Source organism: Podarcis filfolensis (genome assembly GCF_964270895.1).
Source record: "Podarcis filfolensis genome assembly, chromosome: 10".
Lineage (NCBI taxonomy): Eukaryota > Metazoa > Chordata > Lepidosauria > Squamata > Lacertidae > Podarcis > Podarcis filfolensis.
The window spans coordinates 38,748,887-38,767,812 of NC_139612.1; the positions used below are offsets into that span (position 1 = coordinate 38,748,887).

Here is an 18,926-nt window from a genome sequence, read left to right on the forward strand (position 1 = left end):
CTTCAGAAGCTAAATACTTTGTGAGCTTCTGCTTTGATGTAGGTCTGTCAAACCCCTGGTGATTTTTGAGCCAGAGGCAAGATTTGAATCCAGCACCTCCAGATTCACAGGCTCAGCTTGGTTTCTTTCCTGCTACACCATAAAAGATTGCAGTTTGTCTGAACCAGTTTTCAATTGTAATTCTGGCCCTACTCTAGAACCACTGAATTTCTATGCCTTAGCTTTATTGTGACCCAGAATCTTACCACTCTCTCCCACATCCTTCATAACACCACAGTGTGTGTGTGGGGGGGCCCTCTTAGATTCCAAGAGCCTTTTGGCCTTTTGTTCAAACAAGTGCATGTCTCTCATTTACCAAACACAGACTGCATGTCTTTCCTCAAGGCTGCATTCTTAACATAGGGACACAATCCAGCCAGAGAGTTTAAACTGCCATGCTGATTTCAATGGGTTGACTTCAGAGGAAAACAGGCATAGAATCGTTCTGTTAAAGTGCTCAGCTTTAGCTGGAACATGCACAAGGGGGGAATGCAACAGGTTTTTGCACCTTGAAGGCATGGGCGTAGCCACGATTTTTGTTAGGGGGGCAGGCCTTTTGTTAGTGGGGGGGCGGCAGAACTTCTGTTTGCTATGTATTTTTATTGAATTTTATTGATGGGAGGCAGCTGCCCCTCTCCCACCCCCAGCTGCGCCCACGCTTGTAGGTCAAGTTAACACACACATTCCTGTTTTGACTCTGCCCAGTTTCAGGGGATGGGTGTTTTTGGTGGCATAATTTGCAAGGGCGGGGGTGGGGGGGGAGCCTCCCGCTCCCCATCATGTGTGTGACATTTATCCTTGGCTCAGCTATATCCTATTCATTTTTAAATTATCTGAAGGCTGTGCACTCTTATATGCGGTGTGTAATGCACATATATCTAAGATTTTAAAAAGGAGAGCAGGCAGGCAGACATACACATGGTTATTCTGCAATGGCAAGGTCATTTTCCTTATCACCACCCATCTATCACCACCACCCCATTATGTGTGGGTAGGTAGGGAGGCGGGTGGCGCTGTGGTCTGAACCACAGAGCCTAGGGCTTGCTGATCAGAAGGTTGGCGGTTCGAATCCCCACGATGGGGTGAGCTCCTGTTGCTCAGTCCCTGCTCCTGCCAACCTAGCAGTTCGAAAGCATGTCAAAGTGCAAGTAGATAAATAGGTACCACTCCAGCGGGAAGGTAAACAGTGTTTCCATGCGCTGCTCTGGTTTGCCAGAAGCAGCTTTGTCATGCTTCTGACCCGGAAGCTGTCTGCAGACAAACGCCGGCTCCCTTGGCCAGTAAAGCGAGATGAACGCCGCAACCCCAGAGTCATTCCGCGACTGGACCTAATGGTCAGGGGTCCCTTTACCTTTACCTAGGTAGGGTACTGTACTATTGTCACTGAAGAGAAAAGCATGGGCTGTTGTGGAGAGGCTCATGCTTCGATTTCCCCAGAAAAATGGGCCTTACAAATATTCCTAACAGTTAACTATACAAATAGGGCAAGGGCAATGCTCCAGATTCAGATCCAGCACTGCTTCTCTCTGACTTCCTTTCATTTCAATGGGGCACATCAAGATGGCTGATGGAAGCCTTCTGTGTCCTCTTTCAACTATTTGTGCTATAGGCATCGAATGCTTAAAAAAGAAATCGTTTACATTTAATGTTAAAAAAGTAAAATTGTTTGTAAAGGGTTCCGTGATTCGCAACAATATTTTCCACTTTGGAAAGCAGGCACAATTTGCTTCCTAACCATACTTGATGGAATCTGAACAAGCTCGGCCAAAGATATGTGTGCCTACCGCATTCAAGTTTAAAGCAGGGCAGTTACAGATTTACAGAACTGCTGATTGCCAGCTTCATTAGCCGCTGGTTATGCTTACGGACTGGCAAAGGCATTGAGATCAGTAGTAAATCATCTTGTAGGTCAGCAGGAAGCTCATTATGGGCAGACAGTCCAAGTGACAGAAGCACTTTCTGAGAGTGCTAGAGTAGTAATTTCCTGTGTGAAAGGCCTGCCGCTGTTTCTGCATTCCTCAGGGTACAGCTCTCAGAGAATGTTGCTTTTCCACAGGAAGAGGAAGGAAGCAGTTGTTCGTGATGGCTGTGAGGAATTTTATATATGCCTCAGAATCAGCTGTGAGAATAATGGTCACAGCTTAGATTCCCAGAAAAATGGGGGAAATGAGAAGGTGTGAAGGAGAGAATTGGTGATGGAGGCAGGATGTCACAAGTAAAATACCCTATGAAGCTACTATGGGAAAGGAATACAGAATGAGCGTCCATGCCCAAATCCCACAGAGCCACTGAGGTGTTAATGCAGCGACAAATAAATCCCCCTGTCACACAAAGAGCTTGGTAAAGACTATTCATGAACAACACAATGGTGCATATGTTCACTTAATTTCAGAACACATATTCTAGATCTCTAAAATCTATTGGTTGCTATAACACATACTGAACTATTATTTGTCTTTTCAAAGTGACACCTTTGGTCAAGAAAATACTCCCTAGCTGCAGTATACAAAGGGGAGGTCTCACCCAGAAAAGCGGAGCAGATCTTTACAGTGGTACCTCGGGTTAAGAACTTAATTAGTTCTGGAGGTCTGTTCTTAACCTGAAACTGTTCTTAACCTGAGGTACCACTTTAGCTAATGGGACCTCCTCCTACCGCTGCGCCGCCGCCAAGCAATTTCTGTTCTCATCCTGAGGTAAAGTTCATAACCCGAGGTACTATTTTTGGGTTAGCGGAGTCTGTAACCTGAAGCGTCTGTAACCCGAGGTACCACTGTACTTGCAGTTCACTGAACCAGAGTAGCCACCAACAGCTCTTGCCCTGGCATCTTTGGCAACAGTCTCACAGGGCTGAATTAAAAACCCTAGCATGCAGCATTTATTGGTGATGGTCTACAAAAATCACATAATAAGAAATCTGAAAATAATACACCCAAAGTTTGAAATATATAGTTGCTGAGGCATGGACATCGGAAGTCAAAGTATTTAGGAAGCAGCAACATCAAAACAGAAGGAGAGCCTTTGGGCATAAGGTAATCTGTAGCGCTGGATACCCTTGTAATTTGGCTGTAATTAAATAAATAAGGCGTGAGCACCAGATGCTGTGCAGGATTTGGAAGTCAACCCTATCCAAACATATGTACAGCTTTTTAATTGCTCTGGATTAAAAAAAAAGTATTAGAATCAATGTTTGGATTATATTTTAGTTTGTAATTCATCCTTGGAAAACTTACCAGTAAAACAGAAGGTGAGGTAATATCTACGACAGGAGGGTCAAGTGTTTGCATATCTGTGACGTCATAGCTGGGATCTATCTGTTGAAAATCAGAGTTGAAAATATTATGACTGTTTCATCTACAGAAAATGGACACATGATGAAACCCTCAAAAACCACATGTCAAGATAATATTCCCCTTGTCAAACTATTAAATGTGTATCAAAATCACAGAATTGAAGAGTTGGAAGGGACCCCCTTTAATGTAGGAATCTCAACTAGTAATCCCAGTTAGTAGGAGCCATTTACATACAGAACAATTTTATTCCATATGGCTTGGTTTCTGCCAAGGTAACTGGATTTCTCCTCAAGGTGTTTTGAGCAATTACTAGTTATAAGCCACATTCTTACTTCTAAGATGAACCAGTGCTTTTAAAAACGGCAAGTAAAAAAAAGGTCTGTTGGAAGCCTTATCCACAAATGCAGAGTGCTAACAGCAGGACTCTCACCATGACAAAGCATCCTAAAATCACACAAAGCACACTAAAATATATCTGGGACAGTCAAGAACAGATCAGTCACAATCAATGACATGATGTTAAAATATCCCTCTGTCACATCAAAGCCTTTAAAAAGCTTGCTGACATAAATTTTTAAACATCAACAATTATTTGCAGATGCACACCTCACTATCAGTGCAGCAATCGGCCTGGAAAGCCCCATTCTATCCTGACATTGTTTCAACTTCTTCCATGGATGGGACTTCAAGCAAGGCCTCACAAAGCCTAGAGGAATCTAGTGCAGTAGCTTCTGGATAACTGCCAAACAGGGTCCATGTGCGCCTGTCTTCATTTAACTTGTCAGGAGAGGGGCTAAGGCAGTTGGTACCAACCGAAGCTTCCAAATTTTAGCAGCTTCTGGATCATAAAGCTATTTTAACTCTCTTTTCCAAGTCACCAGATTTAAAACAGTTTTACAAAACTGGTGTGTGCATGTGGGTGCAAAATAAAGAATGGCAGAAGGAAACTGAACAGTTTAGGAAATTGAGGCCCAGAGAACTTTTTATGGTAATCTCTTGCCTGTGGCTGTAAAATTAATCCATATCCTGATCCTTCATCACATACTATTGCCCAGGTAAGATTGAAACTATAGGACACAGTGTGACATTTCCAGTATTTAAAAACATATTCATTCTGGAAAAAAATATATTTCATACTGGGCTGTGCAAACTATTCTTAAATTTTAGTGCCATCTAGTGTCTGTTTGCCTTAGATGACAACTATTGATTTAAATTTTTTTATAGAAAGCATATAGAGCAGGGGTCATCAAACTTTTTCGGGGGGGCAGTCCACTGTCCCTCAGACCTTGGGGGGGCCCCACAAATAACCCAGAGATGCATTTTAAATAAAAGCACACATTCTACTCATGTAAAAACACACTGATTCCTGGACGGTCCGCGGGCCAGATTTAGAAGGTGGTTGGGCCAGATCCGGCCCCTGGGCCTTAGTTTGCCTACCAATGATATAGAGCTATCCTATACTGTACAGAATCTTGGATGATGATACAATGATAACATGACCTGGCCTATCAGCATTATCACTCGGCATCAAGAAGATGACTGAGAGTATTATAAACCATCTATAGTTGGTAAATATAGAATAGCTATATTAAAAGGTGTTATTTTTCATTAATGGGAATACTTAATAAACCCAACAATTATGGTGACTGCCTTTCTCTGTATGACACTGTTCCCTTCTTTTTGCATGTGTGCATGTATTTCTGTCCTTCTCTGTCTACACCTGTGCACAAATATTTATTTAGTTGATAAAGATAAGTACTGATCTATTGACTCCTAGTAAGTTAGCTCGGTCCCAGCTCCTGCCCACCTAGCAGTTCTAAAGCACGTCAAGGTGCAAGTAGATAAATAGGTACCGCTCCAGCAGGAGGTAAACGGCATTTCCATGCGCTGCTCTGGTTCACCAGAAGCAGCTTGGTCATGCTGGCCACATGACCCGGAAGCTGTCTGCGGACAAACGCCGGCTCCCTCGTCCTTTAGAGTGAGATGAGTGCACAACCCCAGAGTCATCAGTGACTGGACCTAACGGTCAGGGATACCTTTACCTTTACCTGAGTTAGCAAAAACGTATAAGACAAGTACATATACCTGCTGGAAATGTAAAGAAAAAGAAGGTACCATTTACCATATGGTCGTGTAAAGTAATAAAAGCATTCTGGGAAATGATATATAATGAAATGAAAAAAATGTTTTAAAAATGTTTAAAATGTTTAAAATAACTTTTATTTTAAAAACCAGAAGCTTTTTTTTTATTAGGAATTATAGGTACTGACATCCCAAAGGACCAGAAAAGACTTTGTTTGTATGCGACGACAGCTGTGCGGATGCTACTAGCCCAGAGATGGAAAGAAAACAAAGTCCCAAACAAAGAGGAATGGCAAACTAAGCTGGTGGACTACACCAAAGTGGCAAAACCGACCAGAAAGCTCAGGAATCAAGAAGACAAAAACTTTAAGAAAGAATGGGAAAAAAATTGTAATATATCTAGGAGGCCACTGTAAGCAGATGAAAACATTAGCAGGATTTTAATAACACTTGTAACGTAACAATCGCTATGGACAATATGGGCAGATACAAAACATGGATCACGAAATTATATGACGTTGAAAATGTTGACACTAAGACCCAAGGAGGGAATGGGGGGGTGGGGAGTCAGGCGATTCAGAGAAATCTCAAAATGTGGACATTCATTTGGTATTTTTATAACTTTATGTTTGTAAAACCAAATAAAAATTATTTTCAAAAGGAAAAAACCAGACTTGAACTGATGTACATTTCTGCATTAAAGGTAGGGATGAATATTGGGGTCTGTGCTGGTACTGATTAAACGATTACAGATTTGAGTTCCCGGGTGAACACATTAATTCTTTACTGATTTGATAACAAGCTAGTTTTTGTTGGGCTTATTTAGGAACATGGGGAAATGGACCATATAAAACCTCAGGGTCTGCAAAAGAGTAGATTGAGAGGGAACGGAATGGAATAGCCTGGAAGAGAGACTGCTTGGCTGACATTCCAGAAAGCAATATTTTGCTGCAGGTCTCACTTGCAGGCAACTATTTGTTAACTTGTAAATAGTTAGATGTTAGAAGCCATAATGTTTACCTCAACAGACTGTGGTTTTGCATCATGGCGATGAGGTGATCGAGGGTAAATATCAAGAAGGTGAGGGGGTTCATCCCCATGTAATTTTCGCATGTGATTTTTAAGAACTTTCTTGTATTCAAATGCATCAAAGTTTGTTTTCCAGAACAACACCTGTAAAAAGTCATAAATAAAAATATTGACTGACGTTTAACTCACACTTACTTTTTTGGTTTTGCGGTCCTTGCATTTGGCACGAGGACACAGGAGAGATACTGCAAAATACTGCAAGACCTCGCAGATGCGCAAACAAAGGGGCAGGGGCTCAAATTATAATAATGTCAGTAAGACTGTTAAGAAAGTATTAATAAAACACAGTAAACTCTTAATTGTTTAGAGCATCTAATAAAATTATGTTTCACATTAAGAAATCAAAATCGTTAACAAACCTGTGCATCCACACCACCAGAGACAAATGTTTCCCCACCTTTTGAAAAGGCTACAGAGAGAACAGGTCCCTAGTCAAAAAGAAGAAAAGAAGCCAGATTAAAAATAAAATTAAAAGACTTCATATTGTTTATAATTTTAATATATTTTCCTCCTCCCCCCCATAATAATGCCTATCCTTTTCTTGCCCATCATCTTTCCTATTCCTGTATACGAGTGTCTCTGCCCCCATCGTTCAGCCCGGACACTGAGGTCTAGTGCTGAGGGCCTTCTGGCCCTCACAGAAATAAGTGAAAGGACAGAGAACCAGGCAGAGGGCCTTCTCGGCAGTTGTGTCCGCACTGTGGGACACCCTCCCATCAGATGTCAAAGAGATAAACAACTATATGACTTTTAGAAGACATCTGAAGGGAAGCTTTAAATGTTTGAGGTTGATGTCTCATCTCAACTTGTCAACTCAAAGCAAAAAAAAATAAATAAAATGGAATTTTTGATTAATGTTGCCTGTGTCACAGGCAGAAATTACATTTAAGCCCCTCTCTTCTTCTACAATACAGTTTAATTGAGGCCGTAACATTGTTAGCCATTCATTAGCATGGCCTTTTGCTCCCTTTTAAACAAAAATATAAAACACGGATGATGTTCATTACCCTATCCCCTGTGAAGTCCTACTGAGCTTCATTCTAAGCTCCAGGCCTGTTTCAAAAGATATACAGAACTGAGCAAGACTGCATACAAATTGGAAGCTCAGATAAACACATTGATAACACCCAGCTTCACTTTTTCTATCCCTCCAACTCTGTTTAGGCTGTCTCTGGACTGTTTCAAGCTAAGCAGATACCACTCCAAATTGCACGGTGGCTGCATCCCTGTGATAGCGGCTCATCTCTCAAGTCATGTGTGAACTAATGCAGTCATGGCTGGCTGTGGCAGGTAGTATAAAAAAACTACAGGGCACCAGGTTGGTGAAATCCAGGCCACTAAGTAGGATAGAAATTTAATAAATGATTAAGCCCAGGTTCTGTTTCCCAGCAGAAGCGAAGTGCCTGCAGAATCAGCAACCTGCACTAGCACACTGCTCATTCATTCACATAAAACCAAACTTTATCTTCCCTTTGGCTTCACTTGATGTGTGAACTAGGCCTGTGTAACTCAGTTCAGTTCTCTTAGCCTCAATTCAGTGTTGGAAATCAGTTTTATTGTAACATGTGAAGCAAAACAGCCAGAGATACGCCTATTGAACATTTTGTGTTTTCTGAACGGTTGTATTCACAGCCCAAGCACATACATTGCCACACTTTTCACATTCCACATTCTGCTCGAAACAATTATGTCTTGCAAGAAAGCAGCAATGTATGAGGTGGTCCTTAGAAGCCCAAACAAGCAAGAAGGTAGAAGAAAGAACAACATGCTACCTCATGCCCATGAAGCGTGTACAAGAGCCTTCCTCCTAAAAGATCCAAAATCTTAACAGTACTGTCGCTGGAAGCTGTGAGGAGATAGTTGCCAGAAGGATGGAAAGACGTGCAGTTCACGCCGGCTCTGTGAACTGATTTAAGTAAAAAAGAATTCAGATTTTGATGGCAAAGAAAGGAGCCAATATCTGCACTGGCTAACACCGCAATCCACAGCATGCTTACTGAGAATTGTTTTGAAAGGCACTTACTCCCAGATACATGTTCAGAAGAGTGCAGCTGAAAACTGATTCATCAATATAAATGAAGTTCATTCTCTAATGAACAACACCTTTTGTTTTAATTCTGCAGTAATCATTAAAATATTTTCTACCTATCCCTGCCTCAAACCTTCCTGACTTATAGCCACTCTATTATCCCTAAACCAGGCATTGCCAAACTTGGCCCTCCAGCTGTTTTGGGACTACAATTCCCATCATCCCTAGCTAACAGGACCAGTGGTCAGGAATGATGGGAATTCCAGTCCCAAAAACAGCTGGAGGGCCAAGTTTGGCCATGCCTGCCCTAAACTGTGCCTATAGTTCCCCCTCAGCTGCTTTTCCTTTGTGTTGCATTGTGGTTAGGACTACTTCATTCTATTGAGCAAAACCCAGCAGAATTGCACATAAAGTTGTTAACAGATGCACTTAACAGTGCCGCTTAAGATGGAGGCATATGATCATCAACTGAGGCCCTTCTCCTTATGCCTCCTCTGCGAGAGGTCGGCAACACAAGAACAGGGCCTTTTCTACAGTGGCTCCCTTCTTGTGGAATGCTCTGGCTTGCGTGGCACCTTTGTTACATATATTTAGGAAAAAGCATTCCTCTTCTCCTAGGCCCTTGGGATACCTAAACATCCCATGGCCTTTTAAACTGTTTGTGTCATGAAGGGGGGCGGTATTGTTTCATTTGTTACTATGTTTAGCATTTTTGTGTTTTTAAATTGTAAACCTCCCTGCAATCCTTGGATGAAGGGCAGTAAATAATAATAATAATAATAATAATAATAATAATAATAATAATAATATAGCTTTGTGACTCACATCCAAAGTATTCAAGAGGTAGGCTGGGAACAGAAGGCACAGAGTTATCTAGTCCTTGGGCATGGCCTTCAAAGAAGATGCTGCCTTGCTTGCTATACTCCAGGGCAGGGATAATCAATGTGGTGCTCACCTGATGCTATTGGTCCACAAATCCCACCATTCATGTTCACTGGCTATACTGGCTAAGACTGATGGGAACTGGAGTCTGTCAACATCTGGAGGGGAAAATGTTGCTTACTGTTCTAGGGTAAAAGTCCAGAACTTACAGCTGAATCCCTGAACCAGCTGTCTAGAAACAATTTTTAAGAAAGCTAGTTAAATGAATGATTTGGAAAACCACCCATTTTCAAGGGGTTTCAAACCATCTGTAAGGGATCTGACATGGGTTTCTGAGAGAATGGCTGTACTTTCGGATTTTCCTGCCCTGGTTTTAACTGAAAGAGCCTGTAGACCAAGGTGAGGAACTTTTGGGGTTCCATGGGAAGTATCCATATTAGATCTAGCCTTGTGGACCCACCTGTCAATCACCTGACATCCCAATGCCATCAGGTGATTGGGACCTTTGAAGCATCAAAGTTGAGACTTCAAAGCACCACACAGAGCTTGCAAAGAGACCTGCAGTGCTTTAAAGTGCCTGAGGCTTCAGCTTTCTGGTTATGCAAAAGAGATCCAGACAGTTCCAGCTCTGCTACCCATCCGCTGGTGGTGGAGCCGACATCAGCTGTGTGAGCCAATCCTATAGGCTTTGGCTCTGCTGCAGGTAGTACACAATAAAATGCATCGTATAACATGAGTAAACAAGAGCTTTTGGCTTCTGAAAAAAATGAATCTCCACACACTAACAGTGAATGATTACAGGGTTAGGGATGGGTCTTTGGGTACAGAGAATCTGAACCCCTTCAACAACCAAATGCAAGAAAAGCAGAGCATAGAAACACAAGCTGATTTTATTTTTCCCTCCTAGGTCAAGCTCAAAGTATCTACTTTATTAGGGGATTGAAAAAGATACTTGTGATTTTTATCTACACTACTGTGCTGCCATCCTGTGGCTTAAAGTAGCAAGAACATTTAGTTCTTATTGAGGGAAAGCAGATGGATTCTTTTAAAGCCTTGATCAACAAGACTAAGGGCTCATCCAGACTTCTGCTTGTGCTGCCACTTTTGCCTGGGAAACTCCGATCTCTAGCACGGAATTGGAGCAAACACCAACCGGGTTTTTTGCAAGCTGGTGTTTGCTCCGATTTAGCGCAAAAGAGCAAATTTTCTAGGGGGAAACGGCAAGACAAGCAGAAAACAACTCCGACCCATGCTTTCTAGGTGCAGTATTGAGGAAGCTTGGGTGAGCCCTGAAGTTTCAGAAAGAACACGTTGGTCAAAAAGGAACGTTTCACTAAAACAAACAGCAATATCCAGACTATGCACCACTTTAAACTATAAGCAGAACCATAACTAATTTTACAAAGGCATGTTACTTACTACTTGGCTACACGTTTTAATTTTTGTTTTTGTTTTTCTTATTTACAATGCAGGACCGTATGAGAAAAATGGAGTGTATTTTTATATTTATATCTTGCCATTCCTCCAAGATGAGTGATCCACAAATTCACAAAACACATTGGGTAGCCCTCCCTGTTGTGGCATGTTTGGCAAGCTCCTGTCCTCCCCCTGAACTTCAATCTGGAGAGGAGAAGGAGAAGTTCTCCCTATGGTTGAACCGTGCATTGGAGGCACTCCAAGTTACAGCACAGTGTATCACAGACAAGCCCCCACCTTTCTCCTGCTTTTGGAGTTAGGAAGGGGTGTGTGGGATTGTTCCTGCATATGGACTGTGCTTCTCTAAAGCTCAGGGTAGCATCAGAGGGAGCTGGGGGAAGGGCATGGTTGTTTCTGCAAGTTTTTGCTAGCTACCAAGACCAGCCAAAAATCTGGGGACCACTGACACTAGAAGCATACAATGGGTTATCCTATAAAGTAAAATAGGGTTGAGAGGTTGCAGATTTTACATGGCCACAGAATGAGCTTAAGAAGAGAGCTGGGATATTAATTCCAGTCATTGTGGTCCTCTATTGTTTATCACTGCTATAGAGTTGCCATCTTTTCATATTTACACACTCAATGCTTTGGGGATCGTCATTTACTATGGTCCTAAAGTGGAAAGTGTGTCAGCATTTTGACATTGCTAAATGTGAATTTACTAGAATGGTACACTGGGCAGTCTACAGATTGAACTAATATGTTTCTCAAGAAGATTTAGTGGGCAAGAAAAAGCCCATACTGATTCAAGGACAGTGTTGACACCAAATAAAACCAAAGCAACAGCATAAATGGAACATAAGGGAACATACTTTTAAAATGGCTCATGCAATTTATATAATTACACGCTGCTATATTAGCCATATGCTTATCAAACAGTCCTCTTTTAAAATATTAGTTTTGCATTAATGTATGCTTTCAGATGCTCAGAATGCCAGATTTAAATTCCTTCTGAAATATTTAGGCCAAGTCTGTAACATAGGCTTGCTTTATTATCCCCAAGTAAAAGATAAGAGACAAAGGCTTGGCTAGTGAAGTTAGCAGCAGAGATATGATTGTAACTGGAAACTTTCTGGGACACAGCCGGCATTCTTAGTTACTAAGACCTCTACTAGCTTTTAGAGAAATTACGAAAGGAAGAGGTTTAGTAACCTTTTACCTCGGTGCTGTTGCAATAATTTGTTTATTCGAATGTCCCAGATCTTCACTGCGTGATCGGAGCCTGCGCAAGCTATACACGTACCATCAGGACTGAAATCCACATAGTTGGCAAATCTACAAGGAAACATTAAAAATAACGATTTGTCATTTGTTACAAGAACAATGCCATCCACTTGGCTTACTTTATTGGCCCATGTTTTTTAATGAGTTTTCCATCACATCCTAAGGACTCAGAGCCATGCTGTCTGCCCTCACTATTGCCCTGTGAGGTAGGCCACACTGAGATACATTTATTTATTTCATAGTACTTATACAGTGGTACCTCGGGTTAAGAACTTAATTCATTCTGGAGGTCTGTTCTTAACCTGAAACTGTTCTTAACCTGAAGCACTACTTTAGCTAATGGGGTCTCCAGCTGCTGCCGTGCTGCCGGAGCACGATTTCTGTTCTCATCCTGAAGCAAAGTTCTTAACCTGAGGTAATATTTCTGGGTTAGCGGAGTCTGTAACCTGAAGCGTATGTAACCCGAGGTACCACTGTATTATGATTGTAAAAAAACCAAAAAAACCTCAAAGCAGTTTCCATAAAGAATAAAATGAAGTTGTTAGCAGATACTGAGCAGGATTTGAACCTAGATACCCCTTGCCAAGATACAATACTTTCTCTTGACAGCCATGCTGGGGTCACTTGCATGCCAGAAAGTCCCTCTTTTCACAGCAGTGATGGGATGTTGCTTCCCTGACTTTCTGGCCTGCTTAAACTCCTATCTCCTGCTTCCCAAACTCATGTCCCACTGAGTGAGCCCCTGGAGCCTACTACTGTCAGTGTTTTTCTGTGGCTGCCTTTGTCATATTTCCTACCCCTTTCTCTTGGTTGCCTGGCCAAAGAGTCTGAATCTCAGATGCTACCCCGGGATGGCTGTGTGCACTCTCAGCTTGCCTCCTGTTCAGGGAGTAATGTCCTCTCCTTTCTTTCTTTGTGCACTAGGTTGCATGCAAACACAGTTTTGGAGCTCGAGGAAATTTGAACTCCTGCCTAGGAAGTGGCAGAAGAGGAATTGTTGATACTGGCTGTATCAGTGGGGCTGATGGTTAGAAGCACAGTGCACGCCTAGCCTGGGCTCATCATTGTGAGTTTACTGACTCCCTCCATCTATGGGGTGGCATGTGCATGTTGTCACCAAGAGTTTCTGACTGGTGAGTGTCATGCTAAGCTAAGTAGACTCTGCATGCCTCTAAGAAATCCTACTGCTGCCGCAGAGATTTTCTTCTCCATCACAGAGGCACAAACACAGATTGCATTTCCTGCACGTCACCTCCACCCACAAGGACAAGGCTAAAGTCTGTTTAGTCTTGCCCAATGGAAAATGGCCCTGATTCTAACCACTCCTTTCTGCCCACCTCTTAAGGTGCCCTGAATTTCACAAATATGTGAAACATATGCTTTTGATCCCCTGCCATCTTTCCAATGGCTGAGCTCCTCAAGCTGTCAAACATTCACCTCTCAAGTCCCACAACAAAAATGGAACAGTTTTGGCGATGTTTTTGCTTTCACTGTTGGAAACCCAAGCGATCTCCACCATGTAAGAGAATTTAGCTTGTGCAGTCTATGCTAGCTTAACGATACTTGGTGTTTCATTTTGGCCTGTACTCTGCTTATTTCTTTCCTAAGCTTTTTATTTTTAAAACAAACTCTAATTAGGAAAGCTAGGGATTGGCTTACTACTTGGCATCATCCAAATTATTATATGTTCCATATCTAAACAGCGTACCTTCCAGGAAAGAGAAGTAGGAAAGGAAGGTATCTAAACACAGCAGACTGGATTGTACTAGGTTTACATTATCTGAGACCAAGGGCTTTTCATTATAGCCCAAACATGGCTATAGAGCAGAATGGAAAACTAAAGCACACCAGAAGCACATCTAATACGTTACAGCACAGTAGATTACTCCGAAGAGCCTTAAAATACAGTGACAAACATAGTTACAAACCTTGTTTCTGAGTTTGGAAGATTGGTCGTGGAGATAGTGCAAATGGCGCTGCACCTCCGACACTCTGCTTTTCACAACAACTGAACAGGCCTCTAGCAGATCTGCAAGTGTCACTACAACACTACCACATTTCCTTTCATATATGAAGACTGCTTACCCTTCATGATCTATTATATCATCAACACAGGTTTTGTTTCTCAGATCCCAGATTTTAACAGTTTTATCATCGCTGCAAGAAACTATTAATCTTCCATCTGGTGAGTATCTAGAAAGGAAAGAAATATACCGCAGCTTTAAAAACACCGACATCCAGCATCTAAATCAATTGCCGCTTGCAAAGTTAGTGACCATTTTATCCTGAATTGAACAGACATGTGAAGCTGTTTTAAAAAGACAAAAAAAAGTTACTGCTTTTCAAACACCAAGAAGGCAAAGCATGCAAACACTCACTTGGCACAGCGCACCCAGTGTGTGTGCTGGAATAAGGTAAACAAAAGACGTTGGCTGTAAACACTCCAGACTTTTACAGACTTGTCGTTGGATGCAGTAGCTAGAAATTGACTGTCGTACGAGAAGTTCACGCTACGGACTGCTGATGTATGGCCTTTTAATGGTGTGGATTCACCGTGACTGTATATAAAATATGTTGCACGTGCATTAGTCCCACAACCACATAACAGATTAATCCAATTTCCCCGCCCCTCAACCCAAATCAAACCTAGTTTGTATCCTCAAAGAGACAGCTTCCCTTGCTTCTTTGTCCCAGCACAAAACGCAAAACCTTTTGCACAAAGTACAGAAGACGAGATCAAAGCTGGGGGACTCAAGGGCCAAATCAAGTCCTCCAGAACTTTCTGTCTAGCCCTTGGGACTCTTAGGCCGCACCCGGTCCTTTGCCTCCCCGGCCCAACAGCCTCTTTGGCTGCTTTTCCCTGGCTGGAATGTGTCTGCAAACTGTCATAATGCATTTTGCTTGCCTCAATGGAGATGTGTGTGGGGTGGAATATAGAAGCCTCTGACTTCTATGTGGATAGAACACAGCCTATTGTAGAAAGGTAAGAATAACATCCATGGCTCCACCCATATTTGCCTCTGGCCCCACCCACCACTTGCATATAACCTCCAGAAGGTTTCCCTTGAAGGAATCCAAGTGGATAGCTCAGTTGGTTAGAGTGTGGCACTGATAATGCCAAGGTCGTAGATTCGATTCCTGTATGGGACACCTGCATATTCCTACATTGCAGGGTACCTTCCCAACTATGATTATATGAATCTGGCCTCTCTGAACTAGAGGAAGCAGTACTATGCCTAAGCCCAACATCCCTTCAGAAACCAAAAACTCTGGAAATATTTAATTTTCAGTAATACTTACATACATGGAATCCATAGCCTGGCTGTCCTATCTTGAGAAGCAGATGCCAGCAAGTTTCCATCTGGTGAAAACTGTACACTGGTTACACCTTCCAAGTGACCCACAAATCGGAAGGCTTTGGTGTTTGGCTTCAAGTTCCATATCATAAGAAACCTATCCAAAGAAGAGGTAGCTGGCAAGAAATAATTATAAAGCTCCACACTTAGCTATCAATTTTGTGTTCCAACATAAAGGTCTCAGTTACTTTTACTACCAATTTCATGAACGGATATAAAAATAAGATACAGAATCTAATGAAGTCCAATCATTCTAGTTTGAGATCTAGGACAATAATTCCACAGAGAATTCAGCCAAATAACAAACCATGTTACCTATTTAGTGTTTGGATGAAGCATGGAAATGGGTAAGCAAATAAGATTGTCACCACTTATTTGCATATTTTACAAAGACATTATTGTAAGGTGACCATTGTTAAATGCACTGTTAAATCCTCTTGTCATGGAGCTGTGATACCATAAGCTTATCCTTGGTTAGATCACCACCCAAAAGGCATTAAGAGGCCTGGAGCTGCAAAACGCTCAGAAGTGTTGGGGTCTTGCCTTAAGTTGCCAGAGAAGGTGGAGGGCATCAAAGCAAAACCAGTGCAACTGAAACTAAGCCTGCAATTCTGTGTGCATTTCCTTGAACTCAACTGAGCTTATTGTTTCTCAGTAAACAGGGTGTGGCACACATTGCAGAGCAGCAATCCTATGCATGCTTATTCCAATAAGGGATTCACCCTCAAATAAAATGTGCATGGCCTTACAGCCTTACAGCCTTACAGCGCATTCTCAAGGTCACCCATAGTGCAATCCTAAAAACATCTACCAACAATAAGTCCTCCTGAGTTCAATGGGACTAACTCCGAGAAGTGTGTACAGTATTACAGCCTTAAAAGACTAGTTACCCAACACTTGCACTACCCTCCCAAACTTGCAATCAAGGCAAATAAAAGTACCCCAATAAATGCAGAGGGAGGGCTCTCATTTTGATACCTAGTGTTTTTGTTGGGAAATATATATTTGCTGTTAATACAGTCCTTAACTCTGAAGTGTTGAAGACAAATCATTTGGGGCAGAATTCCAAGGCATTCAGCCTCAGATTTACAACTGCCCAACAGGCAAAAGCTGAATAAGTAACTTATGGAATATCCAAGAGACCACACAAATCATTTGTTCATTTATGCTTCAACAAGTAAGCTTACCAAGTGCTCTAGTAGTTGGATTGAAGGCAACACAGGTGACTGCATCTTTATGGCCTTTAAAATGACGGATCAAGACCGGATCCTCCTAGAGGAGAAGAAAACCTTCTGTAGTTTTCAAAGTTTATTTTAAAGTCACCTAATCTGATCATTGAATTGCTTAAATCAATCAATCAAATAGCACAATCAAGCTGCTAGTGCCACAAGAGTTGAAGACCAGGTTTGCACATAACACTTAGCACAAATATGAAAGCTCCTGGAAATGAGATTGCAGCTGTTTTGTCCTCTTCCATGCCTGCTGCTGCAAGCTCACCTGTGGTTTGGCTTAGTGCGTTGTCTAAACCCAGGGCTCATAGTTATAGCCAAGCCTTGTTCTACGGCTTCTCACTCTGCTATTTTTAAACAAGCCAGCTATAGAAACAGAACAATGATACCTTGTAACAATAAACTTAATACATGAAATAAATGTGTTAACCTCTGTAGAAGCATGTTTTCTATTCTGTAAAAAAATCAATAAAGGTGTCTGTTCTATTCATCGTCTCCCTTCTCTTACTCTCTAATTGTCCGGTCAAGTCATTTTTGAAGATACAGTAGTGCGATCCTAACAGAACTTTCTAAAGAGTAATGTTTGAAGCATGTGTCGGACTACACTGTTAGGCACACACTATCAATGCACCTTTCCAGTCAGCCGGGTACAAGATTCTGCCCAGCAAGGCTTTCTGTATCTGTCCAGGTGGTCATGTGCAATAAGAACTGAGGTGTGCATGGGGTGTGTGGGATGGAAGAGCACAGTTCTGGGACTCCCCAACGCACTTCAAGCAACAGCAGTGACATAATAGGACCGGCCCTCCTTCCTCTGGCTAGTGAGTGAAAGGATAATGAATATTTCAAGTTAGCATAAGAGCATAATGGCCCCTCAGGATCAGGCCAGTGTCCCATTTAGACCAGCACCCTGTTTTCATAGTGACCAACCAAATGCCCACCGGGAAGCCTGCAAGCAGGACCTGAGCACAACAACACCCTTCCTGCGGTTTCCAGCAGCTGGTTTTCAGAAGCATTATAGCCTTCTCCTCCTTGAGCTAGCCCAATCCTCTTTCAAGAGCCATCCAAGTTGGTGGGCCATCACCACTTTGTGTTCACTTCTTGCAGGGAAGCATGGAGGAAGCCAGAGGGTGAGCGAGGGGGGCGGGGTGACAGCCATCCATCAAGGGCTAGGCGCTCCTTCCTTTTGGTGCAACTCCTACCCCAAGCTAGCAGCTGAAGCCGCACCACTTCTTTTGCAAGGTCGCTCGCATTGATTTTCTTCTTCAATAGTTTTTATCGAAGATTTTGTGTGTGTGTCTTAAAAAATAAAACAAATAGGTCGTTCGCATTTTTTATCAAAAGATGCGCTTCAGCTGGCTGCAGATCTTTGTTTTTGTTTATATATATATATAATTTTTATTAAATTTTCTGTTTTACAATTTAGAATACTCATTTAAACATCCTTAAAATATCAACGACTTCTCTTTCCACGGTTCATTTTCCAAATCATAAATCCCTGCGTATTTTACATGAAATAAACCATTCAGTATTCCATTATTACATCCATCACAATTCATTTACACTGTTGAATTTATCTTAATGCTGCGTTTTCAATGGCTGGAGATCTTTGTATGCGTCTCCATGCTGCACCTCCTACAAGCAACGAAGAAAGCACCGAGGGTTTTCCCTCTCAGCTCATCGCAGCCAGCAGCTCTGCTAACATCGGGGGATGGGGGGTGGGATTGAACCCAGGGCTTCCCGTGAGCCCCCGCGCTTCGTTCACTACACTCGCCGACGGAACTCCCCGCGACAAGAGAAACAACTACGGGGAAGAGGAGCCGCGCCCTGAATGGCCAGCGTCGCTGCCGGCTCCCCAGGGGACCCGCCCTAGACTCTCCTACCAGCGCCGCCGCCGCCATCGGGCTCCCGGGGCCTCCGCTCTCCCGGCCAACCACCTTCCGCGGCCCTGTCAAAATCCCCGCTCTCCAGACCATATCAGTCGAGTCCCGACCCAAGGCTGGCCCAGCCTCACCCGCGGAGATACGCGGGCGCTCGAGGCGGGGAAGGGAGCAGGAAGGAGGAGGAGAGCGAAGAAGCGCCGCTCGGCCTCCTTTCGAAGCCGAGCTAGTCCATCCATGCCATCGGCGTTCGACGCGCCCTTAAAGGGGCCGGCTCTCTCCGAGGCAGCGGAGGCGGTTGCCTAGTGACGGCGCGCGCGTCGCGGAGCTTTCGCAATGGGAGGGAGAAGAAC

General features: G+C 42.8%; 1 protein-coding gene across 3 annotated transcripts in view; it reads right to left on the bottom strand.

Moving 5' to 3' along the window:
* Positions 1 to 18,847, bottom strand: part of POC1B (POC1 centriolar protein B) — a 28,123-nt gene extending 9,276 nt beyond the window's left edge. The window contains exons 1-10 of one of the 3 annotated variants that reach the window (XM_083573457.1): positions 18,708 to 18,847; positions 16,655 to 16,739; positions 15,412 to 15,583; positions 14,490 to 14,669; positions 14,197 to 14,304; positions 12,047 to 12,162; positions 8,273 to 8,406; positions 6,860 to 6,928; positions 6,432 to 6,584; positions 3,270 to 3,350 (exon numbers count right to left, since the gene is read on the bottom strand). In XM_083573457.1, coding sequence (XP_083429583.1) covers positions 3,270 to 3,350; positions 6,432 to 6,584; positions 6,860 to 6,928; positions 8,273 to 8,406; positions 12,047 to 12,162; positions 14,197 to 14,304; positions 14,490 to 14,669; positions 15,412 to 15,583; positions 16,655 to 16,739; positions 18,708 to 18,812 — 1,203 coding nt within the window. In that variant the 5' untranslated portion in view covers positions 18,813 to 18,847. Of the gene's footprint in view, positions 1 to 3,269; positions 3,351 to 6,431; positions 6,585 to 6,859; positions 6,929 to 8,272; positions 8,407 to 12,046; positions 12,163 to 14,196; positions 14,305 to 14,489; positions 14,670 to 15,411; positions 15,584 to 16,654; positions 16,740 to 18,576 lie in introns of those variants that run through there. The other 2 variants (XM_083573458.1, XM_083573459.1) reach the window with 2 other exon arrangements.
* Positions 18,848 to 18,926: the final 79 nt, after the last annotated feature.